This window comes from Garra rufa, chromosome 10 (genome assembly GCF_049309525.1).
Source record: "Garra rufa chromosome 10, GarRuf1.0, whole genome shotgun sequence".
Taxonomy (NCBI): Eukaryota; Metazoa; Chordata; class Actinopteri; order Cypriniformes; family Cyprinidae; genus Garra; species Garra rufa.
In genome coordinates, this window is record NC_133370.1 from 41,528,205 (window position 1) to 41,555,158 (window position 26,954).

Genomic DNA, 26,954 nt, shown 5'->3' on the forward strand with positions numbered 1-26,954 from the left:
CAATAAAGGTTAAACAATGTATTCTAATAATATATAAATGTTTAAACTGTAGTCTTTTTGTTTGTTTTCTTGTTTGAGTAGCAACAGCTGCCAGATGTAGCTGATCTACAAAACACCAGTCGGTTCCTGTATTCAACTGTGTAATTGTGTTGGTTAATAATGAGCATCATGTGAACCCATCACTAAAGATAGACTGTTTTCAAATTTCCATATTTGTCAGATTATTCATCAGCTGCATCTCTTTTGTTCCAGGTTTCAGGTTTCACACCATGTGATGATCACCCGGGACGTGTGAACTTATTTAAGAACTCCTGTGTTCAGAAGATTTTTTGATTCCAGTGGAATCTTTCATTTTTTTCCACATCTATTATTCCCTTTTTGTTAAATGACACACCCAATCACACATACACCCGCACGCGCACCCATGAGAACCCCCCTCACTCTTGTTTACATGTAGAACAACCTTGCTACGATGCCTGTACAAGCTCCACAATGGACAGAGTTTCTACTGTGCCCCATATGCACCCAGACGTTCGAGGAGACGGTGCGCCGGCCCATCAGTCTGGGTTGTGGCCACACCGTTTGCAAGATGTGCCTCAACAAGCTGCACCGCAAGGCTTGTCCCTTTGACCAGACGGCCATCAACACTGACATCGAGCAGCTGCCCGTCAACTCGGCGCTGTTACAGCTGGTCGGGGGTCAGGTGAGGCATTTCAAACATGTTTACTGAGTAGCATAACTAGGGCTGTGAGGGTGGTGGATTTTTTACCACCATGGTGGTAAAAGGCCAACCACTGGCGGTTCTTCTGTGTTTTGGTTTAGTTCCTAATCCTTAGTCCCTCCTTCCTTTAGTTTAATCACTATATTCTATATTAATGTGCTGCACTGAAGGATGTGAACACTATTCACTCGCACTGCATGCACACAAAAACAATACTTAGCACAGATACTTGCCAATGCTACATATTTAGTAATAAAATGGCTTCAATAGCTAAAAAAAAAAATACTAAAACGCTACAATGACATGGTAGTGATTTTGAAGTAATGAAAGTAATAGTTCACCCAAAAATGAAATTGACTCCTTGATTTACTCACCCTCAAGCCATCCTTTGTGTATATGACTTTCTTCTTTCAGACAAATACAATCAGAGTTACATTAAAAAATGTCCTGGCTCTTTCAAGCTTTTTAATGGCAGTGAATGGGCTTTGATATTTTGAAAGTCCACTAAACGGCTTTCATTCATCATAAAAAGTGCCCTACAGCCCTGAGGGGTTAATAAAGTAAATAAAGTGAACTAATACACTTGTGTAAGAGAAATACTCATTTGGATGATGTACGCATAGAGTAAACTCTAGTCTGTCAGTCATATAATGGCAGTCTATGGGACCCAAAACTTTGAGAGTCAAAAAACATACACAGACAAAACCAAGTTAAACTCTGCGGCTTGTAACGTTACATTAAGGTCTTAACACACAAAACAATTGGTTGGTGCAAGAAACGGAACAGTATTTATATAATTTTATTTTTACCTCTGATTCACCACAATGTCCAACTGTCCTGAGAGTGTTCACAACAAAACATGATATAAATACCGCTCAGTTTCTTGCACAGACCGATTGTTTCGAGTGTTAAAGGTCCCATATTGTCAAAATCGAAATTTCCTGGCTTTTTTCATGATAACTGAGGTCTAGGGGCTATGTAACTACCATATGAGTTTCAAAACAGTCAATCCACAGTAAACTGCACACAGCCTGCTTAAAGTAGCTGTTCATTTTCACGAGCCGCTGTGACTTCCGTAACGATGTGACGTCCGATCTACTCAGTCACCGCCTTCAGTCACCACCCCGAGCACCAATCACCCGTCACACCCTCCTTTTGTCAAACCCAGACAATATCGTGTCCATAACATTGCTAAGCAACAACAACACGAAAACAAGTCGAGAAAACCCTGTTCAGTCGATAGATGTCGAAACTACATCATTGCACAGGCTTCAGAACAACGTGAATATAAGAGACCAGAGGCACGTCAACTTCAGCCTCTTTCACACAGCGATTCCGGTAAATACACGGATAATGTGTCCCATGATTTGTTCCGGAATTGTTTAATTTGGTTCGTTCACAGTTGTTTTCCGGAATCTGTGCGTGCTTTACACACAACCCATAAAGACATGTGACGTTTGGATGTGAGATGTAATGCGACACCTACGTTTCACTAAACTGAAACTAACCTGAACAAACTGTGCTTCAGCGCTGATAGTGAGGAGCTGGCTCTGCCCGATCGCCGCTTCATTCCACTTTGCACGTATTTTTTCGTTGTGAAGAGTCGCAGGGTAACGTGCATCACTACAACACTGCCTTTATGGTTCTGGCTTTTGTTCACAGCGCTCGTTCCCGTAATTTTCCAGAATCAGCAGCGCACATTGTGAAAGGGGCTTTACTAAAGCAACAGTTATGTAGCTTACTGCATTCGGTGTTTGAAAAAGAAAAAAACATTAATGATCATTCTGAAAGCAAGCTAGGCTCTCTCTATGGCTCTGGGCTCGGCTAAAGCATACATGATCGTAGTTAACTGTGGTTGGCCTGGCTGTGCGTCACTCAGAAAACAACAGGCCAATCAGAAGAGAGGCTCATGAATATTAATTAGATGGGCCAAAATCGACCTGTTTTTGACAGAGCTCCTAAAAAAGGAGCTGTAAAAATATATTGAGATGGATTTTGGCACTTATACCGCAAATATATATTCTTAAGGACATCAACAACTAAAATAAACCTCCAGAAATGTGTACAATATGGGACCTTTAAGACTTCAATGTATCATCACAAGCCGCAGGGTTTAATTTGTTTTTTTTTTTTCTGTGTATGTTTTTGTTTTTACTCTCAAATCTGTGGATCCCATTGACTGCTATTATATGATTGACAGACTGCAACGGTTTGAGGTAAGAATATTCATTTGTGTTCTACTGAAGAAACAAAGTCACCTACACTTTGCCCTGTTGGTAAGCAGGTAAACATCACATTTTTGGGTGAACTATCCCTTTAAAGCATGCAGAATACTATATCTAAACACATGTTGCCAAAATAACACATCGGGAGACAGGCAATCCTCTCTTCAAGCAATCCTCTCTCATAATTTTCCTTCTATTCCAAAGCAGCTGCCTATAGTTAGAGTTCTGAAGAGCGATCTTATCTTTCACATGCACAAGACATTTAATCTACAGACGAAATTAGTGCCATGTGTGAATTCTGCTTTATACTGTAGATCAAACTGTTCCTTACCTTGCCTAATGAATACGAACTGTGATAAAGTTAAATATGTGAAAAGTGAAAAACAAGATATTTTTGAAGCCTAGGAACACACAGTGTGACCGTAAAATTCTCTAATAAATGCTTATATAGCCTAAATAAATAACCTGCAAAACTTACAAGGGTAAGATGTGAGTGATTATTTGGGAAGAGAAACAAATGATTCCATATGTAGTCCAGTTTTCCATTTGTGGGGAATCCGGTGACCAGATAACAAGCCAACATAAATTTATGGGCTCACGTACCCCTTGTTCAGCACAAATCCAAGTGTTTCCATTTTCACAGTGTTTAGTTCTAAAGTGTTATTTCTTTTGTAAACAAAGCTTTGTGCTTAACTTGTGTGCAGTTATTACTATTTTATTTTTTGCATACCACCGCGGTAGCGCTCTACCACTGTGGAAGTGTGGTTGTCTCCCTCAATAGCGCAGCCCTAAGCATAACCACAGTTTTTCAGATCTATCACTGTGTGCTTAATTAGGGCCCGAGCCCAAAAGGGCGAAGGCCCTCTTGTTCTTCTAAGGATTCTTTTTTTTTTTTTTTCAACCTTCCGGGCACTTTTGGGGGCCTTAACATACTCAAACTCTTGAAAATTTGCACACACGTTGGAATCTGCCGTCGTCCGGACGCCACAGAGGCTGGGACCCGGGCGTGGTTCAGGGCCTCTACAGCGCCCCCTGGAACACAGTTTGAAAACTTGATGTACTGTGCGCACATACTTGAACGTACTGATATGAAACTCGGTACACATATAGATCTCACTGAGCCAAACAACTTTTGTACTCTGTCATGGGCTCCACCCAACAGGAAGTGAGATATTCAGGGCTGAGTAAAAAGCGCATGCTCTGGAATTTGAAATACTCCTCCCAGGATTTCCATACGATTGTCACCAAACTCGGTCAGCATGATCTCAAGACATTGGGGATGCTAAATTGCGAGGGGATTTTTAATATCTTGAGCGGTTTGGCCGTGGCAAGGCGTCAAAACATTTTAACCCGATTACGATTAATGAACGATTATTTTATTCATTAATAAAATTATATTTAATTATATTTAAATAATATTTATTTTTTTGCCCTCATAGTTCACTGACAAGTTTTGTACAGTAAATATGCTCACATATTACAAGTGAGAGATTTTTGAATGAAGGGTGCACACACTATCTACTATCTATGATTATTTATTGAACATCAGTGTTGAACAACTGAAATTAAAGCACACATTGCTTAAAACGAAAAGTCACATTTTTCTTAAATTAGTGAAAATAAATAACTTGCACTTTTGGAAACAAAATAAATTATTTATAAAATAATAATAAATATTAAAAGTAGAAAATATGCAGTATCTTTTCTAAATAAAATTACTCTTGTATATCCTGTAAATACTTTTTACTGTATAAATACTGCTTAAGCTCTCCATTGACACGTCGGCGGAATAACGTAGCCTAATGGAGCTGGGTTACGTGACTCCACACACAGTAGGGAAAGTAATTGAAATAATTGACCTGGAAAAATTTGATCGATTATAGGTTCTGAATGTCGATTTCGATTACTTTTCGATTAATCGCCCAGCCCTACTAATAACTGTTGCACACATTGCCTGATTCTGATGAAACTTCACCAGTTTGTCCGTTGTATGATGCCGATTACATAAACGTGACTATTGAGTCAAAGTTATAGCGCCACCAACTGGCAGCAGGAAGTGTGTCATTTTCAAAATGCTTTGAAATCAGCCTCTTAATTTTACTCGATTTTCTTCAAACTTCATCAAAATAATGTAAAAACACGGCCGATGAGAATATGTAAAGGGGTCGATGATAGATCAAATGCTGTTGCCATGGCAACGTGTCAAACTTGAAAATTAGGTTCCTGTCTTTTCGAGGCAGATAACATGCTTAGAATTTCATGAAACTCAACACACATTAATATTAATGATAGTTAGACACTGGCGAAAGGTCATAAATGAGTGTGGAGCAGGCACTCTATAGCGCCACCTTTTGACAAAAGTTGGAGGGTTAGTTGTAGCTACAGACATCAAACTCGGTCGGTATATTGGTCTCATCAAGCCGGACAACTTTCTAATTTACACCCATTAGCTACGACCAACAAGAAGTCGGCTATTTTGATTTGAATGTGGATTTTTGGAAAAATATAGCTGTGAATAAATTCATATCACTCATAGCAGAATCAGACAGTTCACACCAAACTTTGTCAATATGATGCCAAGATACTGAAGATGCTAAATTGTGAACAGCTTTGGGATATCTTGAACAGTGTTGATGTGGTGATCTCTGAAATTAACAGTAAAAATTGCATAATTCTAACTCATCAAAAAATTTTACATATAAAGAACAAGAAATTCTTTGGAAATATGTGTAGTTTCTAAATGTTATCATGCTCAGAGTCCCCAAAAACATTAACCCCCGGTTTCACAGACAAGGTTTAAGCCTAGTCTAAGACTAAAATGTAAGTCTGAGCTGTTTCAACTGAAAGAAACTTGCACTGACTAATCTTAAATTATATCAGTGCCTTTGTTTTGTCTCAAGATGCACACCAGTAATGTGTTTTTCTAAGTATGCTTATAAATATTACTTAAATGTCCTAATTGAACTATGGACTAATCCTGGCTTAGTCTAAGCCCTGTCTGTGAAACCAGGCCTAAAAGTGTCATATATGTTTTTCAGATTAAGGCTCTAATACCAGGGATGAACACTAGAGGTCCTCATAAGATAAGGAATCGTTTGATCTCTAATGCTATTTAGCTCATTCTCAGTGTATAAGAATGACAATAATGCATAGAATCAGTTGATATGTACTGTACTGTCAGTGTACTTTTACATAATTATTTTGTATAAATGCTTAGAGCATTAAAATCTTTTTGGAAATCTTTAAAGGAAATCTTTAAATGATTTATATACATACACTCACTGATAGGATAAAAAAATCTTAGTATGACACTATACTGTTCAGTTCACTTAATTAGAATGAGCAACAAATACATCAACTAAGTTAATATGTATTTATTTTTAATATATTTGTTTAATTATTTCACAGATGCTTATAGATCATTAAAATAATGGAATAGATCATAAAACATGTTGGTAACTATTTAAAATAGGCTCTCTTTTGTTAACATTAGTTAATGCATTAACAAACATGAACAAACAATAAACAATACATTTTTACTCGATTTTCTTAACTTCATCAGAATAATGTCAAAACACGGCCGATGAGAATCTGTAAAGGTGTCCCTGATGCATCAAATGCTATTGCCATGGCACATTTAAAAAACATACATTAAAATATTTGTTTTCTGTGTTTTTGAGGCAGATAACATGCTTAGAATTTCATTTTCCATTTTCAGTAATTTTATCTTTAAAGTGCAGCATCCAAACCCTTTAAAACTTGTTTCATACAGAGAACTAGTCATTCTAAGGAGACATTTCATTTTCATGGATATACAAAACTCTCTGAATAAAATAATTTAAAAGCTATCAGACATCTTTTTTCTCTCTGCCTTTATTTGGGTGTGTGTGTGTGTGTGTGTGTGTGTGTGTGTGTGTGTGTGTGTGTGTGTATATGTGTTGAGTGTTAGAGTGAGTGGAGGGGGAGGGGATGAGAGGGAGAGACAGAGAGAGAGAGAAGGAGGGAGAGGGGAGGGTGGTTTAAAGGTTACTTTGAATGCATGTGCCCACTGGCCACCGTTTTCCTGATGCTACCGGGATGGCGACTGCGCAGAAGGCGAGGGCCCGTTCATCGCTGCTTGCAGCTTTAATTTAATTTGTCTTTTTCTCTTAGGTGCCCAAACAGCAACCTGTGGCGCTCATTACGTGTCCAGAGGACACCAAGCATTATGATGAGGCACGGCAGTGCGTTGAGGAGCTGGCCCTCTACCTCAAACCCCTCAGCAGTGCACGAGGTAACCAATATGCTCGCATTTGCTCTTAAAAGTAGTCATGCAACTCAGTGAATTTTAAAAAATCTAAATTTTTACCAAATTGAAAAATCAACATTTAAATAATAAATGTTGAGTTTTATACAAATATTTAAATTTCACATTAGCCAGTTTTATATCAAGTTTATAATATGATGTTTATACTCCAATTTCTTGTTGAAATATAAGCATTTAAAGTGTAGCTGTAACAAACCTGTTTTCATTACAACTTTATTTAAAGGGGTCATCCGGTGCCACATGCACTTTTACAAGCTGTTTGAACTGAAATGTGTGTTGGGAGTGTGTGTACACAACCACCCTAGAATGACAAAGATCCGCCCAGTAGTTTTCTTTTAAGTAAAATAATTTACCTCTTCTCATATCGAGCCGTTCTCAGATGCCTGTCGTTGTGGCGTAATGATGACAGAGGCCTCTCCTGCCGTAGTTGATAGACAGCAGTGTTTTAGCATAGACCCGCCCTGAGTGTAAACTGACAGCACTGAGGGAATGTGACCGCTGATCTATCTAAATGGGTTCATGTTTACGTGAATCATTTCTCACCATACTCCTTCATAAACGAGGATCAGTATAAAGCTTAGCTTTGTAACGCTAGATGGTTTAAAACGGTGTCTGTTAATGATTAAGATGTAACCTTAACGCAATACCTGCAAACGTGTCTACAGCCTGCAACTGCACATGAGTAAAGACTATAACACTCACATTTAAGTATTTCAATATAAGGACGGGTTAAGTTATGTTAACCGATCACTTTTTTGCTCTTGTTCACTCAGCTATACCTCAGTAAACACACCGTGTTCGTCTCCACAGTAAACACAGTAAACACATCACGTTAGTCTCCACAGTAAACACAGTCAACACAATGCGTTCGTCTCTCTCAGTACTCTACTCTGCCAGTACATACAAAGATAAATCAAAGTGACATTAAGTTCACTAACCATTCAGACAGCTCCAGTATAAGCCGTAATTGCCGAACATCTTTGCGGTGTCATCTTGTTTCGGTTCCAACTCCGGTTTTTAAATTACATTTTCAATGGATAGGGTTGTACAGTATCTTCAAAGCCCCTCAAGTGCCATTTCCCCCCAAACTATACAACTATACACCCAACTGTTGTCTAGGCAACACCCCGTGTGCTATGTAATGACACGCCCCACAGAACTGAAGGGGGGAGTGAGCAGAGGTTCATTTCATTTAAAGGGCCAGGTACTGATATCGCTTGCTGGGAACAGAGGCATTTTTTACCCGGTAAAATGAGTGTTTGTTTTTTTTTACACTACCATAGAGAATTTTTAGGTATGTTACAAAGAATTTTTAGGTATGTTACAAACTTTTTATTTGGACCCTAAAGCATCATATTAACTTGTGGAAAATGGGCATCGGATGACCCCTTTAAACATTCATTAAATAATGAAGATGTTACTAACAGGTTAAGTGAAATTACATTGAATATGTAATGTATTTCTCATATTTATAAATTATATGTAGGTTACCTGACATCTTTCTGTGATTGCAACACATAACAATGAACAATTACATAACACATGATACATTTTAGGTTCTTTCAACATACCTTCTGGTGTTCATTTATGTTCATTTTGTGCTATAATTAGTAGTAAAGAGAAAGATATTATCTGTTCATGTGGCGCTTGAACTGAGGCAGTGACATTTAGTGTTTAAATTTCACGATTGAATTGACTATTTGAAAGCTTTTTTTTAATAACAAAAGGAAGCACAAAGCTTATTGTGATCGATTAGAATCACTAGCATCCACACGTCTGACATTCTGTAGCTTACTCATGATTTAGAAAAGAAATAGTTGCTGATATAGTTAGAATGCACCAACGGACAAGCACTAAGTCAGCAGTCAATGATTTTGGCCTGCTGAAACCTAAAATATATATTTTTTGCAATTTCAGCCAAAATTTATCAGTTGCTATAATTACATTGCATCACTACTTTAAAATTGCCATGTAATATAAATTTGTGACAGATCATTTATTTCCATATTGCGTACGTCCGATTGAAACAGATTATCCAGAAAGAAGAAACTGTAGGCCAGAGACTTGGTTCTTCTGTCCACCAGTTGTTGATTGGTGGATGTGAGTGTGAGGTTGCAGATGTAAGGAAGCGACAGGAGTTAAGCAGACTAAATGATTGGAGAAGTGCAGCATGTCACTAGAGAGAAGTCTGTCATTTCATCAGAAAATTGAGTTAGTATATTTTGATTTAAAAATGCAGCCTCACAATTTGTTTTTTGAAAAATGAAATGTGTTTGGACAAATCACTGTAAGATCAATAATATACATTTAGAAATTAGGGTGTATTTTCATTTCATGCCAGCTGTAAACCAGTATAATGGTCATGGGCAATTGATTGATGCCTATTTTTGGCTGTATTTAGGAGTGGGGTTAAGTAATGCTGCTCAGAGCATGCTGAGCCGCCCCATGCAGAGGAAGCTGGTGACTCTGGTGCACTGTCAGCTGGTGGAAGAGGAAGGACGGGTCAGGGCCATGCGGGCAGCCCGTTCTCTGGGCGAAAGAACTGTTACTGAGCTCATTCTGCAGCACCAAAACCCCCAGCAGCTCTCCTCCAACCTGTGGGCTGCTGTCAGAGCAAGAGGCTGCCAGTTCCTAGGACCCGGTAAGATGACACCTTAAAAGCCGGTTCACACCTACACAAATGGTCATCGCAAAAATTCAGTCTTGTGGACGTTGTAGTGTCTTACATGGTACTTTTTTTTTATTTTTAGCCATGCAGGAGGAGGCACTAAAGCTGGTGCTGTTGGCCTTGGAAGATGGATCTGCTCTTTCCAGGAAAGTTCTGGTCCTCTTTGTGGTCCAGAGACTGGAACCAAGATTTCCTCAGGCCTCCAAAACCAGTATTGGACATGTAGTTCAGCTCCTATACCGTGCCTCCTGCTTCAAGGTAGGTGCCCTTTATTCTGCACTTGATCTCGTCTGAGCTTTTCGCAAGCATTTTTATGTCTGTCAGGTGCAAATCATGCTCTTAATGTGCAGATGAACTTTTTCATCACCTCAACAGTTTATTCGCAAAAACTTTAACAGCTGTAGCTCTGAGCTTTTAGTTAAATCTCTTCTGTATTGCAGGTGACTAAGCGGGATGAGGATTCATCGCTAATGCAGTTGAAAGAGGAGTTCCGGACATATGAGGCACTTCGGCGAGAACACGACTCTCAGATCGTACAAATCGCAATGGAGGGGGGGCTCCGCATCGCCCCCGATCAGTGGTCTTCTTTGCTGTACGGAGACCAGTCTCATAAGTCCCACATGCAGTCCATCATTGACAAGGTATAACAGCTGTTTGAGAATTTCCTGTACTCTTTCAAATGGCATACAGTGAGGGGGAAAAATTATTTGATCCTCTGCTGATTTTGTACGTTTGCCCACTGACAAAGAAATGATCAGTCTATAATTTTAGATTTGCATTTTAATGAGTAAAATAAGTATTTGATCCCCTATAATTCAGCAAGATTTCTGGCTCCCAGGGGTCTTTTTATACAGGTATGGTGCTGAGATTAAGAGAGTGCTCCTAATCTCATCTTGTTACCTGTATAAAAGACACCTGTCCACAGAAGCAATCAGTCAATCAGATTCCAAACTCTCCACCATGGAAAAGACCAAAGAGCTGTCCAAGGACATCAGGGACAAGATTGTAGACCTACACAAGGCTAGAATGGGCTACAAGACCATCGCCAAGCAGCTTGGTGAGAAGGTGACAGCAGTTGTTGCGATTATTCGCAAATGGAAGAAAACACACAATAACTGTCTGGGGCTCTATGCAAGATCTCACCTCATGGAGTTTCAATGATTATGAGAACGGTGAAGAATCAGCCCATAACTACACAAGAGGATCTTGTCAATGATCTCAAGGCAGCTGGGACCATAGTCACCAAGAAAACAATTGATAACACACTATGCCATGAAGGACTAAAATCCTGCAGCACCCACAAGGTCCCTCTGCTCAAGAAAGCACATGTACAGGCCCGTCTGAAGTTTGCAGATGAACATCTGAATGATTCAGAGAAGACCTGGCTGAAAGTGTTGTGGTCAGATGAGACCGAAGTCAAGCTCTTTGGCATCAACTCAACTTACCATGTTTGGAGGAGGAGCAATGCTGCCTATGACCCCAAGAACACCATCCTCGCCATCAAACATAGAGGTGGAAACATTATGCTTTGGGGGTAGGGCTGGGCGATATTGCCTAAAAATAAAATCCCCGATTTTTTCACAAAAAAAATCCGATTTACGATTTAAATCGATTTTTTTCCCCCTACTACTTTTAGCATGTAAAGAAACCCCAGCTTTTCCACAATATATATGGGCACCATATATTTTGCAATATACATTGCAACTGCATCAGTGATCGCTTTCCACCAGGCCCCATTCTTATCATACCAGACACAGTAAATGTTTGTAAGACAAATAAATATGAGATGGGAGGAAAACATATATTTCCATGCTTTTCTCTTGCACTTATATCGTATACAAAAATATAAAATTTTGAACACAGAAATATTAAATGATTTAAATAACTGCAGCGATCTGCCAGCAGGTGGTGGTAAGACACTGATTCAATTACTGAATCATATCATTCATTTGATTCCTTTGAACGGATGGTTCATTCAAGGAATAAAGCAAGTGACTCTATGAATGGGAAATTGAATCATTTCACTAGATTCGTTTAAAAACGCACGTTCCTTCATAAACGAAACAGCGCTGTGTTTGAGTGGAGATGCGCGGCGGCTCAGCTGTGACTTGTTTCAGACCACTTTTGACGACGAAATAGAGCAAAATCAGGCAATAGTGTTATAGTTAGACAATGTAAGTCACTTAATAATAACTTCTTGTTTATTTAACTGTTGTAATAAATCAATATCTCGTTTACAAACTCCCCTAAAATGATTAAAAGCTGTCACTCATCTTAGTTCGCAATCTCACAAAGCTCTATTATAACAAACGAAGCTACTGCCCATTCAGTCTCTTATTTACACTCTCTCTACACTTGAGATACATTAGTCAACGTGCAAAACACATGGAAACCTTTGAAGCTCCCCTCAGCGCAAATACAAATATGCTGGTCGGGTCAGTCGCACATAGTGCTCCTAAATATTTTTTCATAGTCGTACGCAGTAGTTGTTTTTTTTTGTTTTTTTTTTTTTTTTTTTTGCCCTTGAACTGCTGGTCGCACCGGTGCGACCTAAGATTCTTTTTAGTCGCACCATTGGTAAGTGCTATGTAATGTAATGTAACAGGCTAACTTGCTAGCAAGCAGCTAATCATGTCCCCTTAGTGACTCGCGTTATTTTACCAGAATGCGCTATTTGTTTTCCGTTCTGAATACAGCGGTTAATTAGGCGCGCCATCATGTGGTCTGACAATATTGCCTCTTAATTATTCTGCCAGTGGTGAAATTACAATGTATCTAATATTTTTATTAAAAAATCGCGATACCTCGATTTTATAAAAAATTAAATCATCTTAAAACGTAAATTCGAATTAATCGAAAAAATCGAAAGAATCGCCCAGCCCTATTTGGGGGTGTTTTTCTGCTAAGAGGACAGGACAACTGCACCGCATCAAAGGGATGATGAACAGGGCCATGTACTGCCAGGGCATTGAAAATGGGTTGTGGATGGGTATTCCAGCATGACAATGACCCAAAATACACGGCCAAAGCAAAAAATTAGTGGTTTAAGAAGTAGCACATTAAGGTCCTGGAGTGGCCTAGCCAGTCTCCGGACCTTAATCCCATAGAAAATCTGTGGAGGGAGCGGAAGGTACGAGTTGCCAAATTTCTGCCTCAAAATTCTGTCTTGGAGAGGATCTGCAAAGAGGAGTGGGATGTGTGCAAACCTGGTGGCCAACTACAAGAAACATTTGACCTCTGATTGCCAACAAGGGTTTTGCTACCAAGCACTACAAGTCATGTTTTGCGAAGGGGACAAATAAAATTACCAATAAAATTATAAACTGATTCTTTCTTTGTTAGTGGGCAGATGTACAAAAACAGCAGGGGATCAAATAATTGTTTTACCTCACTGTAAATAGTGTTGTCTCAGAATAGTGGATAAAGGGAATATGACTGTTTGTTTTTCAGTTGCAGACCCCAGCGTCATTTGCTCAGAGTGTGCAGGAGCTGACCATCGCACTGCAGAGAACGGGTGACCCTGCTAATCTCAACCGGCTGAGACCTCACCTAGAGTTGCTCGCTAACATTGACCCCAGTCCAGGTTTGTTTAAAAGAATGCCACCCACCCCAAAATTAATTGAATTCTGCACCTGTTCATTTCTGTAATCAGTTTTGCTTTATTCAGATGCTCCTCCTCCTACCTGGGAGCAGCTGGAGAAGGGACTGGTGGCGGTAAAGACGGTTGTGCACGGCCTAGTGGACTTTATCCAGAACCACAGCAAGAAGGGTGCCGACACGCAGCAGCCACCCCAGCACAGCAAATACAAGACGTACATGTGCAGAGACATGAAGCAGAAAGGAGGCTGCCCAAGAGGAGCTAGCTGCACTTTTGCCCATTCGCAGGAGGAGCTGGAAAAGTGAGTGCCGTTGTAACATCTTGCATGTCTGCTAAGTGTTAACCCACAAACCTGCTTAATAATCAGAATCTTGTTTGTTGTTCACTCTGCAGGTATCGTAAAATGAACAAACGTCTTGCTGCACGAGTGCCCTGCACCCCTGGCCTGCTCCCTGATGAGGTGGTCCAGCTAGAGCCTGGACGAAAGGCCTCTGCCCTTACCAACGGTGGCCCTCTTCCCCAGCTCATCCCTAGAGGACCCACCGACCCCTCCACATATGACCTCTTACTCAAGCCCAAGATGGACGCCACTAGCCTGAGTGCTCCTGGGTCTCCACCCGACTCGTAAGCCTTGGCTTCTCAGTTCCCTGCTTTTCTGTTATGACTACCGTATCTGAATGCTTTAGACTACGAAACTGCTGAGTTAGTGAGAAGTTGTGCTTAATAATAGGTTTGACTCATTTCTGCCTCTTATTTCTCTTAAGTTTGGATAAATCTAGCTTGGCTCTGACACCACACCCTGTGCCTCACCCCAGGGCGGAGCACTTACCCATGCCTAAGCAGGTGTCAGTCGTGCCCAGAGGTGCTCCACAGATGTATCCACAACAGCAGCCCGAGCTCTTCTATTCAGAGCCAGCCAGACCACCTCCCTCAGGATCTCAGTATGATGCTCAGTACCCAACAGGTGATTGGATTTGCTCATATGGATGGTTGTCTGAAAGATTATGAAGTCTCTGCTCCCAAGATTCTTAGAGCTCTTTAATGGCAGAGTTTCACACAAAATTGATCTTCATGTTGTTCCAAACCTGTAAGACATTCGTTCATCTTTGGAGCACAAATTAAGATATTTTAGATGAAATCTGAGAGCTTTAAGACCCTGCAAAGACAGTAACGCAACTACCACGTTCAAGTCCTAAAAAGGTAGTAGGGACTTCATCATAACTTTTGTTTTCTTTGCCCACAAAAGTATCGAAGCTTCATAACATTACGGTTGAACCACAAATGTCACATGGACTATTTTAATGATGTTCTTACTACGTTTCTTGGCCTTGAACATGGTAGTTGCATTGCTGTGTATGCAGAGTCAGAAAGCTCTCGGATTTCATCAAAAATATCTTATTTTGTGTTTTGAAGATGAACAAAAATTTTGGTCTACAAACGTGTAGGTAGTTCTTAGTTCTTTAATAGAACAGTAACGATTTTTAGATAAAAGCTCCCTGTTTTAAAAAAATGTAAGTCAATGGCTATTGGCACTTCAAGAGTAAAAAAAAAGCAAGTCAGACAACACAAAATTAAGCGAAACGATCAGTCTATGTAAGAAACTGTTGTAATTATTTACAACACTTTTATCTGTAATCCATAGCCTCAGCCGGAGCAATGTCCAGTTTGTAAATGAATCATTCTTTTAAAATGTTTTATTAGTGAACTAGATGAACTAGTTCACCCAATTTGAATGAGCTGTCTGAAACTGAAACTTAAGCCAGATTATATTTATTAGTGTTAAATAATTTTTAAAATTAACTTAAAGTGAGCATTAAATGGTGACAAAGGTTGTGTAAAGAAGCGAAATGAGCATAAACAATTAAAAATCCAACATCATCCAAAATATCTTCATGGGTAATTAATATCCGAATGTTTTTTGGCATAAAAGGAAAAATTATGATTTTGACCCACACAATGTATTTTTGGCTATTTCTACAAATATACCTGTTACTTAAGACTGGTTTTGTTGTCCAGGGTCACATTTATCACTGTATATGTGACTAAGTGCAAATCTTATTTATTGGCAAATTTTCTTTGCAGTGTGAAAATATGTGACCCTGAACCACAAAATCTGACTATATAGGCTATAAGGTTACATTTTTTGAATTGATGCTTTTCATTGATGTATGGTTTGTTAGGATAGGACAATATTAGGTCTAGATGCAACTGTTTGAAAATCTGGAAACTGAGGGTGGGAAAAAGTCTGAATATTAAGAAAATCGCTTTTAAAATTGTCCAAATGCAGTTCTTAGCAATGCATATTACTAATAAAAATTAAGTTTCGATGAATTTTCAGTAGGAAATTTACAAAATATCTTCATGAAACATGATCTTTACTTAATATCCTAATGATTTTTGACATAAAAGAAAAATCGATCAGTTTGACCCATACAATGTATTGTTGGCTACTGCTACAAATATACCCGTGCTGCTTACGACTAGTTTTGTAGTCACATATTAAAACAACTCTTGACATCAGGCAAACACTCGTCACACTTTTGTCTGCCGTTTATTCAAATCAAAATGTTTATTGCACCAAATTGTGTAACTCTATTAGTTTTGCCATGTCATAATGCTTATAACCTTTGTTTTCTGACAGGCAACCCCTACCCATACCAACCTCCACAGTATGTCCCGCCCCGCTACATCCGTAATCCTCCTCCCCCGGGCGAGTCTGCAGTGCCATCTTACCCAGAGCCCTACCCGGGTTACGGCCCAGATCGCCAATATCCGAGCCACCACTCTGGTCCCCCTTTTTCAGCCCACACATATGCACCGCCCTCCCATTACAGTCGCAGACACGGACACTATCCCGCACCCCCACCTCCGTTTGCCCCACCCAGAGACGACTTGGTCAGGATGAGCCCGGTTCCTTTGGATGTTCCCCCAGCAGCTATGCCTCCACCTCCAGGAGGGGCTGCAGGATCTTTGTACCACCCCCAGGAAGCGTCATCCAGAGACAGATACCCACCGGACGGGTACTATCACGCTGGACCGCACCCCAGCCAAATGAGGTCCCACATAGGAGTGAGTTTTGTTCTTTTTGAGGTTTTCGCATGTTAAACAGAAGTTCCACATGTTTGATGTGCATGTCTATAACATTTGTTGTTTAGAAATTAGGTTTTAGTCCCCGTATGTCTTTTTATATTTATGTCACATGAAGAGTGATGTTTTTCTCCAAATATCAGCACAATTGCAAATGTGATATTGCTTTGATGAACATAACAGAAATAACAAGTTAATATTAAGTGACTTACATTTTGGACACACAACTTTTTTTTTTTTTTTTTTTTTTTTGTATTTCAACAACGAAAATAGTTTCATTGCAATGATCTCACTATTTGAATTTATTAATTAACTTTAAGAATTTGACACAAAAAATGATGCATACATATAATTAGGTTAGAAGAGTTGCCCTTATAAAGGTTAAAAATGCCAATAAGAAGTAAAAAAAAGTAAATTTCTGTTACCTCACCAAAGTAACCACCTCACAGAATATGGAGATTTAAAGCTTTGGGAGTCTGGCATGGCAGTCCTAAACCTGCCAAAATACCAGTGCAATGACTCGGGATGGGCATTTCTGATCATATTTCATTTCGATTAATCCACAGGTTTGAGAAACGAGTACTCGATTAATCGGGGGTGGAGTTTAAGCAAGGGGCAGTCGTTTGCGTCACAGTATACAGTAAACATTTTAAAGAAATAACAGCATGAGGTGAAGCAGAAGCGCTTTTTCTACATGACGCATTGTATATAAAATTAATCACATAGCCTAGATACATAAATATGTAAGTGTTATATTACAAATTGTATTTATCTACACAAAATACATGTGAGCTTGAACTACGTGCCAATCATAAAGTAGTGGATGCGCTTCACCCGTTACTTTAAAACAACGGCAACTGAAGCCCCTGGAGTCAATCGTTCGTCATTTTCATGCTCGATCGTCGCTGATGGGTTCGAGTAATCGATTAATCAAGTACTCGTGCACATCCCTAGCAATAACACGCTCTGCAAAATATTGTCTAATTATTGTTATTGACAAAATTCCAGATAATATCAAGATATCGCTTTTTAGTCATTATCACACCTACCAAGAGAACAATACAATAATGTATTATCATTATTATATGATGTATGGATGTGTGTGGAATAATTAAAATGATTAAGAACATTTTAAAAAAGCCAGCTTAAGCCCAAGTTTCTGAATTATGTGATACTTAACTAGTTTAGTGAGTTAGTCAAAAGTGTAAAACACAAACATTTACTTATGAGTTTGCATTTTGAGTCAGACTCTGTGATGTCAGTGCATTATCCAAAGCCGTTATTATGTTCACAGATGAATCCAATACTGAATGATACTTGTATCCAATTCAAAATGAAACAGGAACCATTGCTCTGATTGCAAATTTTTGATTAGCAAGACTTTTTTTTTTTTTTTTTTTTTTTTTATAGAAGTCTTTTTACTGACTGGTTGTTCATATGATTTCATGTACACTACAACGTTTAAATACTTTACAAAAATTAGGAACTAATGTATTTCTGGATTTTTATCGAAATATTCTATAATTGTCCAAAGTAATATGGCTTCTAAATGGTTAATTTTAGGGGTAACATGGTTAATTTTTTTTGCATTAACTTAAAATGAACTAATAATGAGAAATTTGTCTGTTACAGTATTTGTTTTTCTGTTACAACTGTTTGTTTTATTTTGTTTTTAGTTCCAGTCAGCTCAGGCCTCTTGAATAATGCTTTTATTTGGCAGATTTAAAATTTAATTCTAGTAATGAATTGGCAAATGTTGGCATTAACATTTAATGGCATGGCTAAGAATAACAAATGCTTTAGAAGTATTTTTTTTTTTTAGTTCATTATAACTGATGTTAAAGGGATAGTTCACCCAAAAATGAAAATTTGATGTTTATCTGCTTACCCCCAATGCATCCAAGATGTAGGTGACTTAGTTTCCTCAGAAGAATACAAACGAAGATTTTTTACGAAAGCCGGTGCTGTCTGCCAGCCTTATCATGGGTGTGGATGGGCACCAGACCTTTAAAAGTAAACAAAAACATGCACAGACAAATCCAAATTACACCCTGCGACTCGTGACGATACATTGATGTCTTAAGACACGAAACGATCGGTTTTTGAGAGAAACTGAACAGTATTTATATCATTTTTTACCTTTGTTACAACGCCACGTCCATCTCTCCTGAGTAAGCGTTCGGCATCAGTCACGTCACATGAGCACGCGCTCTGTGGTAGAATACGCAAACGCCGGAAGCGATCTGTCGCATGTATACGACACTCATTGTTTACACAGAGCACAGAGATTGTGGGTATAGCGGCTATTCAAAATGGTAAATACTTGCGCTTATCCTGATTGTTTAAACCGATTTAAAGCTAAAAGATTACATTAGTTTGCGCAAACTCATCCGGGACTTTTCACTGATTTCCCCTTACGGCGTTTGCGTATTCTACGCTAGAGCGCGTGCTCATGTGACGTGACTAATGCCAAACTCGTGCACATTACAGATGGACGTGGCTGTGTATCAAAGGTAAAAAATGATATAAATACTGTTCAGTTTCTCTCAAAAACCGATCGTTTCGTGTCTTAAGACATCAATGTATCGTCACGAGTCGCAGGGTGTAATTTGGATTTGTCTGTGCATGTTTTTGTTTACTTTTAAAGGTCTGGTGCCCATCCACACCCATGATAAGGCTGGCAGACAGCACCGGGTTTCATTAAAAATCTTCGTTTGTATTCTTCTGAGGAAACTAAGTCACCTACATCTTGGATGCATTGGGGGTAAGCAGATAAACATCAAATTTTCATTTTTGGGTGAACTATCCCTTTAACATGGAAAATTACTGTACATTAAAGACCTTTTTATTTTTTATACTTTTTTTTTTTTTTCACCTTAACCAACTCAAGTCAGTTATTCAGTGTAAATTTCCCAATTTGATTTAAATGTTCTCCTCCGGCAGGATCCATACAGCCGCTCTCAGCCCAGTCTGGATGACTTGCATCGCAGGCGAAAGGAGCTGCTTGTTCAGCTTGAGGAGAGAAAAGTAATTTCTCCTCCACCCTTCGCTGCTTCCCCAACTCTCCCTACACACCCGTTCCCCAACGACTACCCTCGGGAGGTGAGATCTGAATGACATCCTCCTGTCCTTCATAGATCATGAATACAGTGCTCAACATTGCTCCTTTCATTTTATGAATTCTCAATGTCTGCAGTATTTGGAGGACGGCTCTAAAGCCTTTGGGAGTCGGGAGCCTGACTACGCTGGCCAGTATTCCCCCTGGTCATGTGACACAATAGGATCATACATTGGCTCCAAGGATGCTAAACCAAAAGATGTCAGTAGTGCTGTGGAGATGATGGCAAGTGATCTATCTCACATTTTGTTTTCACACATCAAATAAGACTATCAATAACAGATTTGATTTGTTTCCTTCCTGTACTCTTCTATAACAGAATGCAGAGGGGAAAGTTCTCCGTGAACCTCCGCTGGACACCCAGCGGCGCTCTGCAGAAGCCAAAGATGACGATCCCATCATTCCCTTTGGTCCGCTGCCCACAGTGTCTCCTTTTGGTGCCATTTCACGTACCTCTAAAACGGGTTACCAGACCACTGGGCCTGTACAGGCCATAGCATCCTCACAGGCCTCGGGCTCCAAACACATGACCATGACAGGTGACTGGACATCTTTACCTAATACTTCATCTTCAAGTATGGAAGCCTGTTTCTGCCACTGATGTAAAAAATAAAAAAGTTAATTGCGACTTTATTCTCACCCTAATTTTGTAACCAAAAAGTTTATAACGTGCAATTGTGACTTTTTTTTTTCTCTGAATTGTGAGATATAAACTCTGAAATTCTGAGAACATATCAGTTTTTCTTCCCCTCGAAAATGTGACTTTATAACTCACAATTGCGAATTTAAATTGCACAATTTTAAGATTAAAATGTAAGAATTGCGAAATATCAACTTGGATTTACAAGGAAAAAAGTCAGAATTGCAAGATATAAACTCACATTTTGAGAAAGAAGTCGCAATTCTTTATTTCTTTCAATTGCGAGTTTCTCACAATTCTGACTTTATTTCTCGCATTTGTAAATTTATATCATGCAATTCTGAAAAAAAAAGTCTGCAAGTTTGTATCATGCAATTTAGAGGAAAAAAGTCAGAATTGCGAGATATAAACTCACAATTCTGACTTTTTTCCTCTAAATTGCATGATATTTCTTACAAATGTAAGCTCATATCACGCAATTCTGAGAAAAAAGTCTGAATTGTGAGATGAAAAAGTTTTAAATACTAATTAATTATATAAAAGTCTGCACATAATTTCTTCATGAAATACAACTGCTGTGTTTTAGTAGTTCTGCCTTGGTAACAGAGTGCAGAGGTTTAAAGGAGAAGTCCGGTGTGATATTGACCTAAAGTGTAATGAATCATTTGTCTCAGTGTATGTTCCTGATTTAAGCTTTGCTCACACATTTTTGCAAATGTGCTGGAGAAATGTCATTTTGTTTTTGGTAAATAGTTTTCTCCTCACAGCAGACTATCCGTATGGAAACCACAGCGGATGGGGTGGAGCGTCATACCCTCAGCACCAGAGCATCAACTCTCAGGGACACTTCAGCGAGCGGTACTTAACCTTCCCTTTTACACTTTCCGACCAGTGTTCATCTCACCAATGAAATGACTAACAAATATTTAAAAAAGCTGATTTCTTTTTTGTTTTTTTAATTGTTATTATTAAAATGTTGTAATTAATAACAAAAACAAGATGAAAAGATGCATTATGCCAATACTACATATTTTAAATTACAATATAATTGTAATTAAAATACCCCATGATAGGGTTTATATAATGTATAATTTAATGTTTGAGAATACAAGATATGATTATTTCCTGTGTTTTTGCCAGTCTGCCCGTGTCTGCCCCTGACCGCGAACAGCTCAAGATTGAGCTCCAGCAAGTCAACCAACAGATCAGTCAGCAGACCCGTGGCATGGAGGTGTGTATAAAATCTCCATCCAAATCCACAGCTCACAATGTCTCATATTCATTAATATTAATAAACATTTCACATGCATACACAGGCTGCCAGTAACTCTATGCTCCTGCAGAGGGAGGCGTGTGCGCTGGCGTCTCAGCCTGCGGCTGGAGTAAAGTGGTCTTCAGGCAGCGCTGTGTCCAGTGAGCAGCTCAGCATGGAGCTCGATCACGTAGAGCTGGAGATCAAAAAGCGAACCCGTGAAATCGCTATGGTGAGTCAAACTCCCACCGATAGTGTTTATATATTCTCATATGAACAGTCTAAGCTCACTGAACCTGTTTTCATGATTGAAGGAGAATCAGGTGGCCCATGAATACAAGCTTAAGGCCACTGAGAATGGCCAGCCTGACCGTAAAGCCCAGCTGGAGGAACTCTCTTTAGCATTGGGGTGAGTGAGGAAACTTCTTCACTAGCTTTTTAAGATTTTGTTCACACACACAACACATTTTTGCATTTTATTGCATTACTTTTGCATTGTTTTTCTATATAAACATGCACTAGAACCAGGAGAGTCCAAAACCTGCTGCTGTAGGGTCGCTGTCCTGCAGAGTTGAGCTCCAACCCTAATTAGCCACAACTAAACCAAGATCATTTGACTAACTAGAAACACTTTTTCAGACAGGGCCATGTGGGTTTGGATTTTTTTCCCTTCATTTAAAAACCGCATATTGTGTTTAATTGTGTTATCTTTGATATAATATTTAATTTTGTTTGATGATCTGAAACATTAAAGTGTGACAAACATGCAAAAAAAAATCAGGAAGGGGGCCAACACTTTTTCACTTTTTCAAAAACCACTAGAACAGTGTTATATATTTTGCTGACTTGGGTACTTGCATTGTCCCAAATGTTTCAAAGAATGTTTAATCCAGAGAAATGAGCAATTTTACTTGGTGTAACAAACCGTGTCATTGCATCACCTGCCAATGACGTCATACACGCTTGATTTTCCGGTTTTATTTTGTAGAAAACATGAAAACCCCGAAGACGCTTTAATACGTTATGGATTTTACGAGACGGGTGACAAATGCACAGAGTAGCATTATAACAGAACTTTCAACACACTCAAATGTATCTAGTATGATAAATAGGGTTGTTTTTTTCCTACATACACATGACCGGAAGAAGCTGTCGACTGTGTCATAATAAAAGCTCCGCTGCTTTCGAGCCATGTATCATGCTCGTCCTTTATTAGCAATCGCTCCAGCGTCCTCGTTTCACTTCCACAGCTTTTAGCCCCGCCCTGCTTCATACTACAGCAGAGGTCGCGTTAACCGAAAATTGTCCGTCATTGACGGAATTTTTTTTAGAAATGACGGAAAAATCTGAAGGCCGTCCGTCACTTTGACAGATTACACTGAGGATGACCTATTGTAATTTGTAGCTGTAATTCCCACTCCTGTCCAGTTGGTGGCGAGTGCGCTCCAGTGTGGCAGCAGAGCACTGAATCCAGAACAAAAACGAAACTGTACATTAGGGGTGGGACGATACAGGTAACTCACGATTCAATTCTGTGGCGATATGTGGCCCACGATATCGATAATATCGCGATTCACGATATCTACGATATTCAATATATTGGAAGAAATTTCATCAACGATATATCACGATATATGTGACTGAAAAAGAAAAAAATACCCATAATAAGGAAATCTTATGCATTTATTAATGCCAACATTTCCAACACTGTGCAAAGAAATATGCATTTGCATAATAACTCACTGCCTCCTGGTCTTAAATGTAAACACTGTACAGCTAGACAGATAAAAGTGCCTGAACATTAAAAAACAACATGAACATTAACTAACATGTGTAAACCATGATACTGAAACGTCAGTAGTAAGTTACTGTAAAGTGCTTTATGTTAACCTGGACAGTGGTCTCATCAATGCATATTCTTCTTGAGGAACACTAACGCCTGTTTCACACATACTCCATCTGCAGTGTGTATGCAGTCCTTTTGCAGTCGTTTTGCTTTCACACAGGACACGTTTGCAGTCCGTTCCTGATCCGCGGCTGTTTACCACAAACACACCATTTATCCGTTATTTTGATTTCAAATACAAACGTGCTTTTTCAGCATTGTGATACTCTTTTATCACAGTACACTAATACAATTCTAGATATATTCACGTTTAAACTCAACGTATAATAAACAACGTATTATTCAATGCACTTGCACAGCAACCGCGTGCAGTGTGAACGCTCTAATCCGTTAACATGGGTGCGGAAAAAAATACTCAACGCATTAGCACTGCAGACGGAGTATGTGTGAAACAGGCGTAACTGATCAGCATACTCAACTAGCGGGTGCGTCTTTGATTTGTTTTTCGTTATCTTCCGCCATTCTTCTCACTTCTCTTTTTTTCTGTGCTTCTTCTCTGATGTTGTAAGATAACTTGTGTTCTTCACTGGCCGCTGCTTCCGCCACTTTACGCCTATTTACTCGAACAGCGCCCCCCGCAAACAGAATGGTAGATATTGGGTAGTGACAGTGACACTGACGACGGGTAAATTAATCATTTGTGTTGTAATAAAATATCGATATTGGCCGTTAGTGTATCGATTATTTATTGCGACAGAGCACAACAATATATTGCAATATCGATTTTTTCTCCCACCCCTACTGTACATGCGACTACAAAGAAGCTACAACGATCTATCACGCCACATTATAGAGCGCCAAAACGGTATTTATTGCTTGAATTTCCTAATGAAATCGACATAATTTGAAATTTAAGGCTTGAGACAGGATGTGGTGTTGAACATGAAAAGTTAAACAGTCTCATCTGTTTATCTGTTCTCTTCAAAATAAATGCCTATATTTTAAATCTATATTGTCCTGAAAATGTGAAAAAAAAAAAACCATAAATGCAATTAAATGTGGTATTAAAATTAAAATATAAAAATTAAAATGACGGGTAATAATGGATTATGACGGAATTTTTACGACCCTGTCCGTCAAAATGACGGGCAATGTTAGAGTCTAACGCAACCTCTGTACTACAGTGACCTTGCATTGGCTGTGTGGATGAAATCAACAACTCTCATGAATCCACAATCAATCACAGCATAATCAAACTACGCCTTTGTTACGTTGTTTGTTTTCAATATGTGCCCTCTAGTGGTGAAAATGTACATATTTTGCTTTTAATTCAGTGATGTAACGGCTAAATTAGCTGAATTTAATAAAAAAAAGTAAATGGTTGAATGTAGGTAAACCTGATTTAATATCTTAATCATCCAGATAGTTGATTAATCATTTTAATAATGTTAGATTAGTCAATTATCAAAATAATTAGTAGCCTGTATAATAAAATGACAAAGTGCAGTGTCCCATACAATGGCGTAGCAAGTCAGACCCGGGCCCATTTGCAAAAAATTTGTAAGGACCCCCCTAATCATTATGGGCTCCAACTCGGTTAACTTGTTGATTTTTCTTAAGTACATAACGTTATGTGAGTATTCACAAGCTGTTTTATCTAAGGTATAAATGCTTGGAAACAAGTCGGTTTAAGTCTATTCATTATTTGTAGCAAGTTTTCAGGCGAAAGTTTTCACATTAACTTTACGCAATATAACATGGTTTTATTACATGAATTCTTTTGTTTTAGCAAATTAAAGTAGTAATTTAAAGCAATCTATAGATACAATTATCATGTCTGTGAGGCAAATATTCGCTGAGTTTCGGATCACTTTTGTGAAGCGCTCCTCCCCAAGACTATTTTACAAAAGCATAACGTTTGTTGATATTGAGAGTGCACAAATAAAAGTAGACCTTTTGCAGTTCCGAATAATGTATTACTCTTACCTTTATGAGCAACATTGATGGTGTAGTATTTTAGGTTTCCACTGTTATTAAGAAAAAAATGCAAGTGCTTGCGCTGGCACTTCCATGTCCTACAAAGCTTCCACTCTCTGCACAAACGATTGGATATGCATCTAACAGCGCACATTTATCTAGGTTAAATGTTTAAATACATTTTTTGAAATGCAACAAGTGTTTTATGTCTATAGAATTTATTTTAGGCAAGGCTAAATTGATCAAACATGCTCAACTAATTGCCGCTGGCTGCTTGTTCGTTACTTTAAAGTGTCACAACACCCCCCTGTTTCAGAGGTGCTTTTTCACACCTCTGGTTTAAAAAACTTTCTGAAAAGGGGCGGTGTTCACTGGGGATAAGGGGTGGGGTACAGTGTGGAGACAAGGCGGAGACTGCATTAAAGTGGGAGTGACAATAAGTGAATAAATTCAGTTAATTTGCACAGAATGCACACCGACAATGTAAACACACGCACGCCGAGAGCAGTGTGGAAGTGGAGGACTTCTACCCACCAGAATCCCCACACTTAGATCAAAGTGATGACAGTGCAGGTCCACTGCCTTATCCGTTTGAAACTTTGGACCCTCACGCGCATACACAAGAACGCAAAGACAAACCAGATGAAGCGCCGATAGAAGTGTCACACTTATAGCGTTTTATATTTTAGTAAATTAACAATTTTAAGTTTATCTTGTATATGAACGCTACAAAAGTAAAGTTGACAATTGTTGTTTCGCAGACACTCTATATGTAGTTTGAAATTAATATAATACATGTTCATCATGTTGTTATCTAATAATAGGTGTTCGTGTTCGGAGTCAGAATATATACATTATATATAAAGTTTGTGTATATAGGCCTATATATAAAATACATATGTATATTATTTTGAAACAAAATAAATGAGACTCAAACATTGTTAACAAACGTGCATGTTTATTTGAGCACTTCCGACAGTGAACAAGCAGCCTACAAAACGCTAAAATAATCAAAGAAATAATACATTTAAATAAGAAAATAGCCTAAATAAGAATGTTAAATAGGCTATTAAACAAACTACTAAAACCTCGCCCGGACCTTTTCTGACAGCTCATCAGAATTACTGGCCCGAATCCGACTGGAACTTTTTCTCTTCCCCATTACACAGCTGCTGTTTTAATAGCAAAGAGATTTACATTTATTTTCGTTTATTTAGTTTATAAAGTTAATTTAGAAATATATTTGGAACACTTTTTATATGTTAAATTCAAGTTTTTGTTTTTTAAAGTAAGGACCAAGCGGCCAGCGACAGACAGATCAATTTAGCCCTCTCAAGTAATCACGATTTAAATTTAGACCCACAGATATAAAAAACTTAAAGCATATCGCAATATTAGTTTAATTGTTTAGCCTAGTTAAATGTGTGCTATTGGGCGCATATCCAATCGTTTGCGCGGAGAGTGAAAGCTGGAGCGCACTTTGCCGAACATGAAGGCGCCGGTGCGATGTGAAACT

The 26,954-nt window shown here is 38.8% G+C and overlaps 1 protein-coding gene across 1 annotated transcript in view; it reads left to right on the forward strand.

Annotated features, from left to right (window-relative positions):
• The first annotated feature begins 258 nt into the window (after positions 1-258).
• The window catches only part of rc3h1b (ring finger and CCCH-type domains 1b), a 31,005-nt gene continuing 4,309 nt past the window's right edge, over positions 259-26,954 (forward strand). Inside the window, exons 1-17 of the mRNA XM_073848761.1 lie at positions 259-703; positions 7,099-7,219; positions 9,654-9,893; positions 10,003-10,178; positions 10,361-10,561; positions 13,371-13,503; positions 13,588-13,819; positions 13,912-14,142; positions 14,283-14,482; positions 16,160-16,587; positions 19,549-19,707; positions 19,802-19,948; positions 20,043-20,262; positions 21,131-21,221; positions 21,504-21,594; positions 21,680-21,847; positions 21,930-22,024. Of these exons, the coding sequence (XP_073704862.1) occupies positions 473-703; positions 7,099-7,219; positions 9,654-9,893; positions 10,003-10,178; positions 10,361-10,561; positions 13,371-13,503; positions 13,588-13,819; positions 13,912-14,142; positions 14,283-14,482; positions 16,160-16,587; positions 19,549-19,707; positions 19,802-19,948; positions 20,043-20,262; positions 21,131-21,221; positions 21,504-21,594; positions 21,680-21,847; positions 21,930-22,024 (3,164 nt within the window). The 5' untranslated portion in view covers positions 259-472. The remainder of the gene's footprint in view (positions 704-7,098; positions 7,220-9,653; positions 9,894-10,002; positions 10,179-10,360; positions 10,562-13,370; positions 13,504-13,587; positions 13,820-13,911; positions 14,143-14,282; positions 14,483-16,159; positions 16,588-19,548; positions 19,708-19,801; positions 19,949-20,042; positions 20,263-21,130; positions 21,222-21,503; positions 21,595-21,679; positions 21,848-21,929; positions 22,025-26,954) is intronic.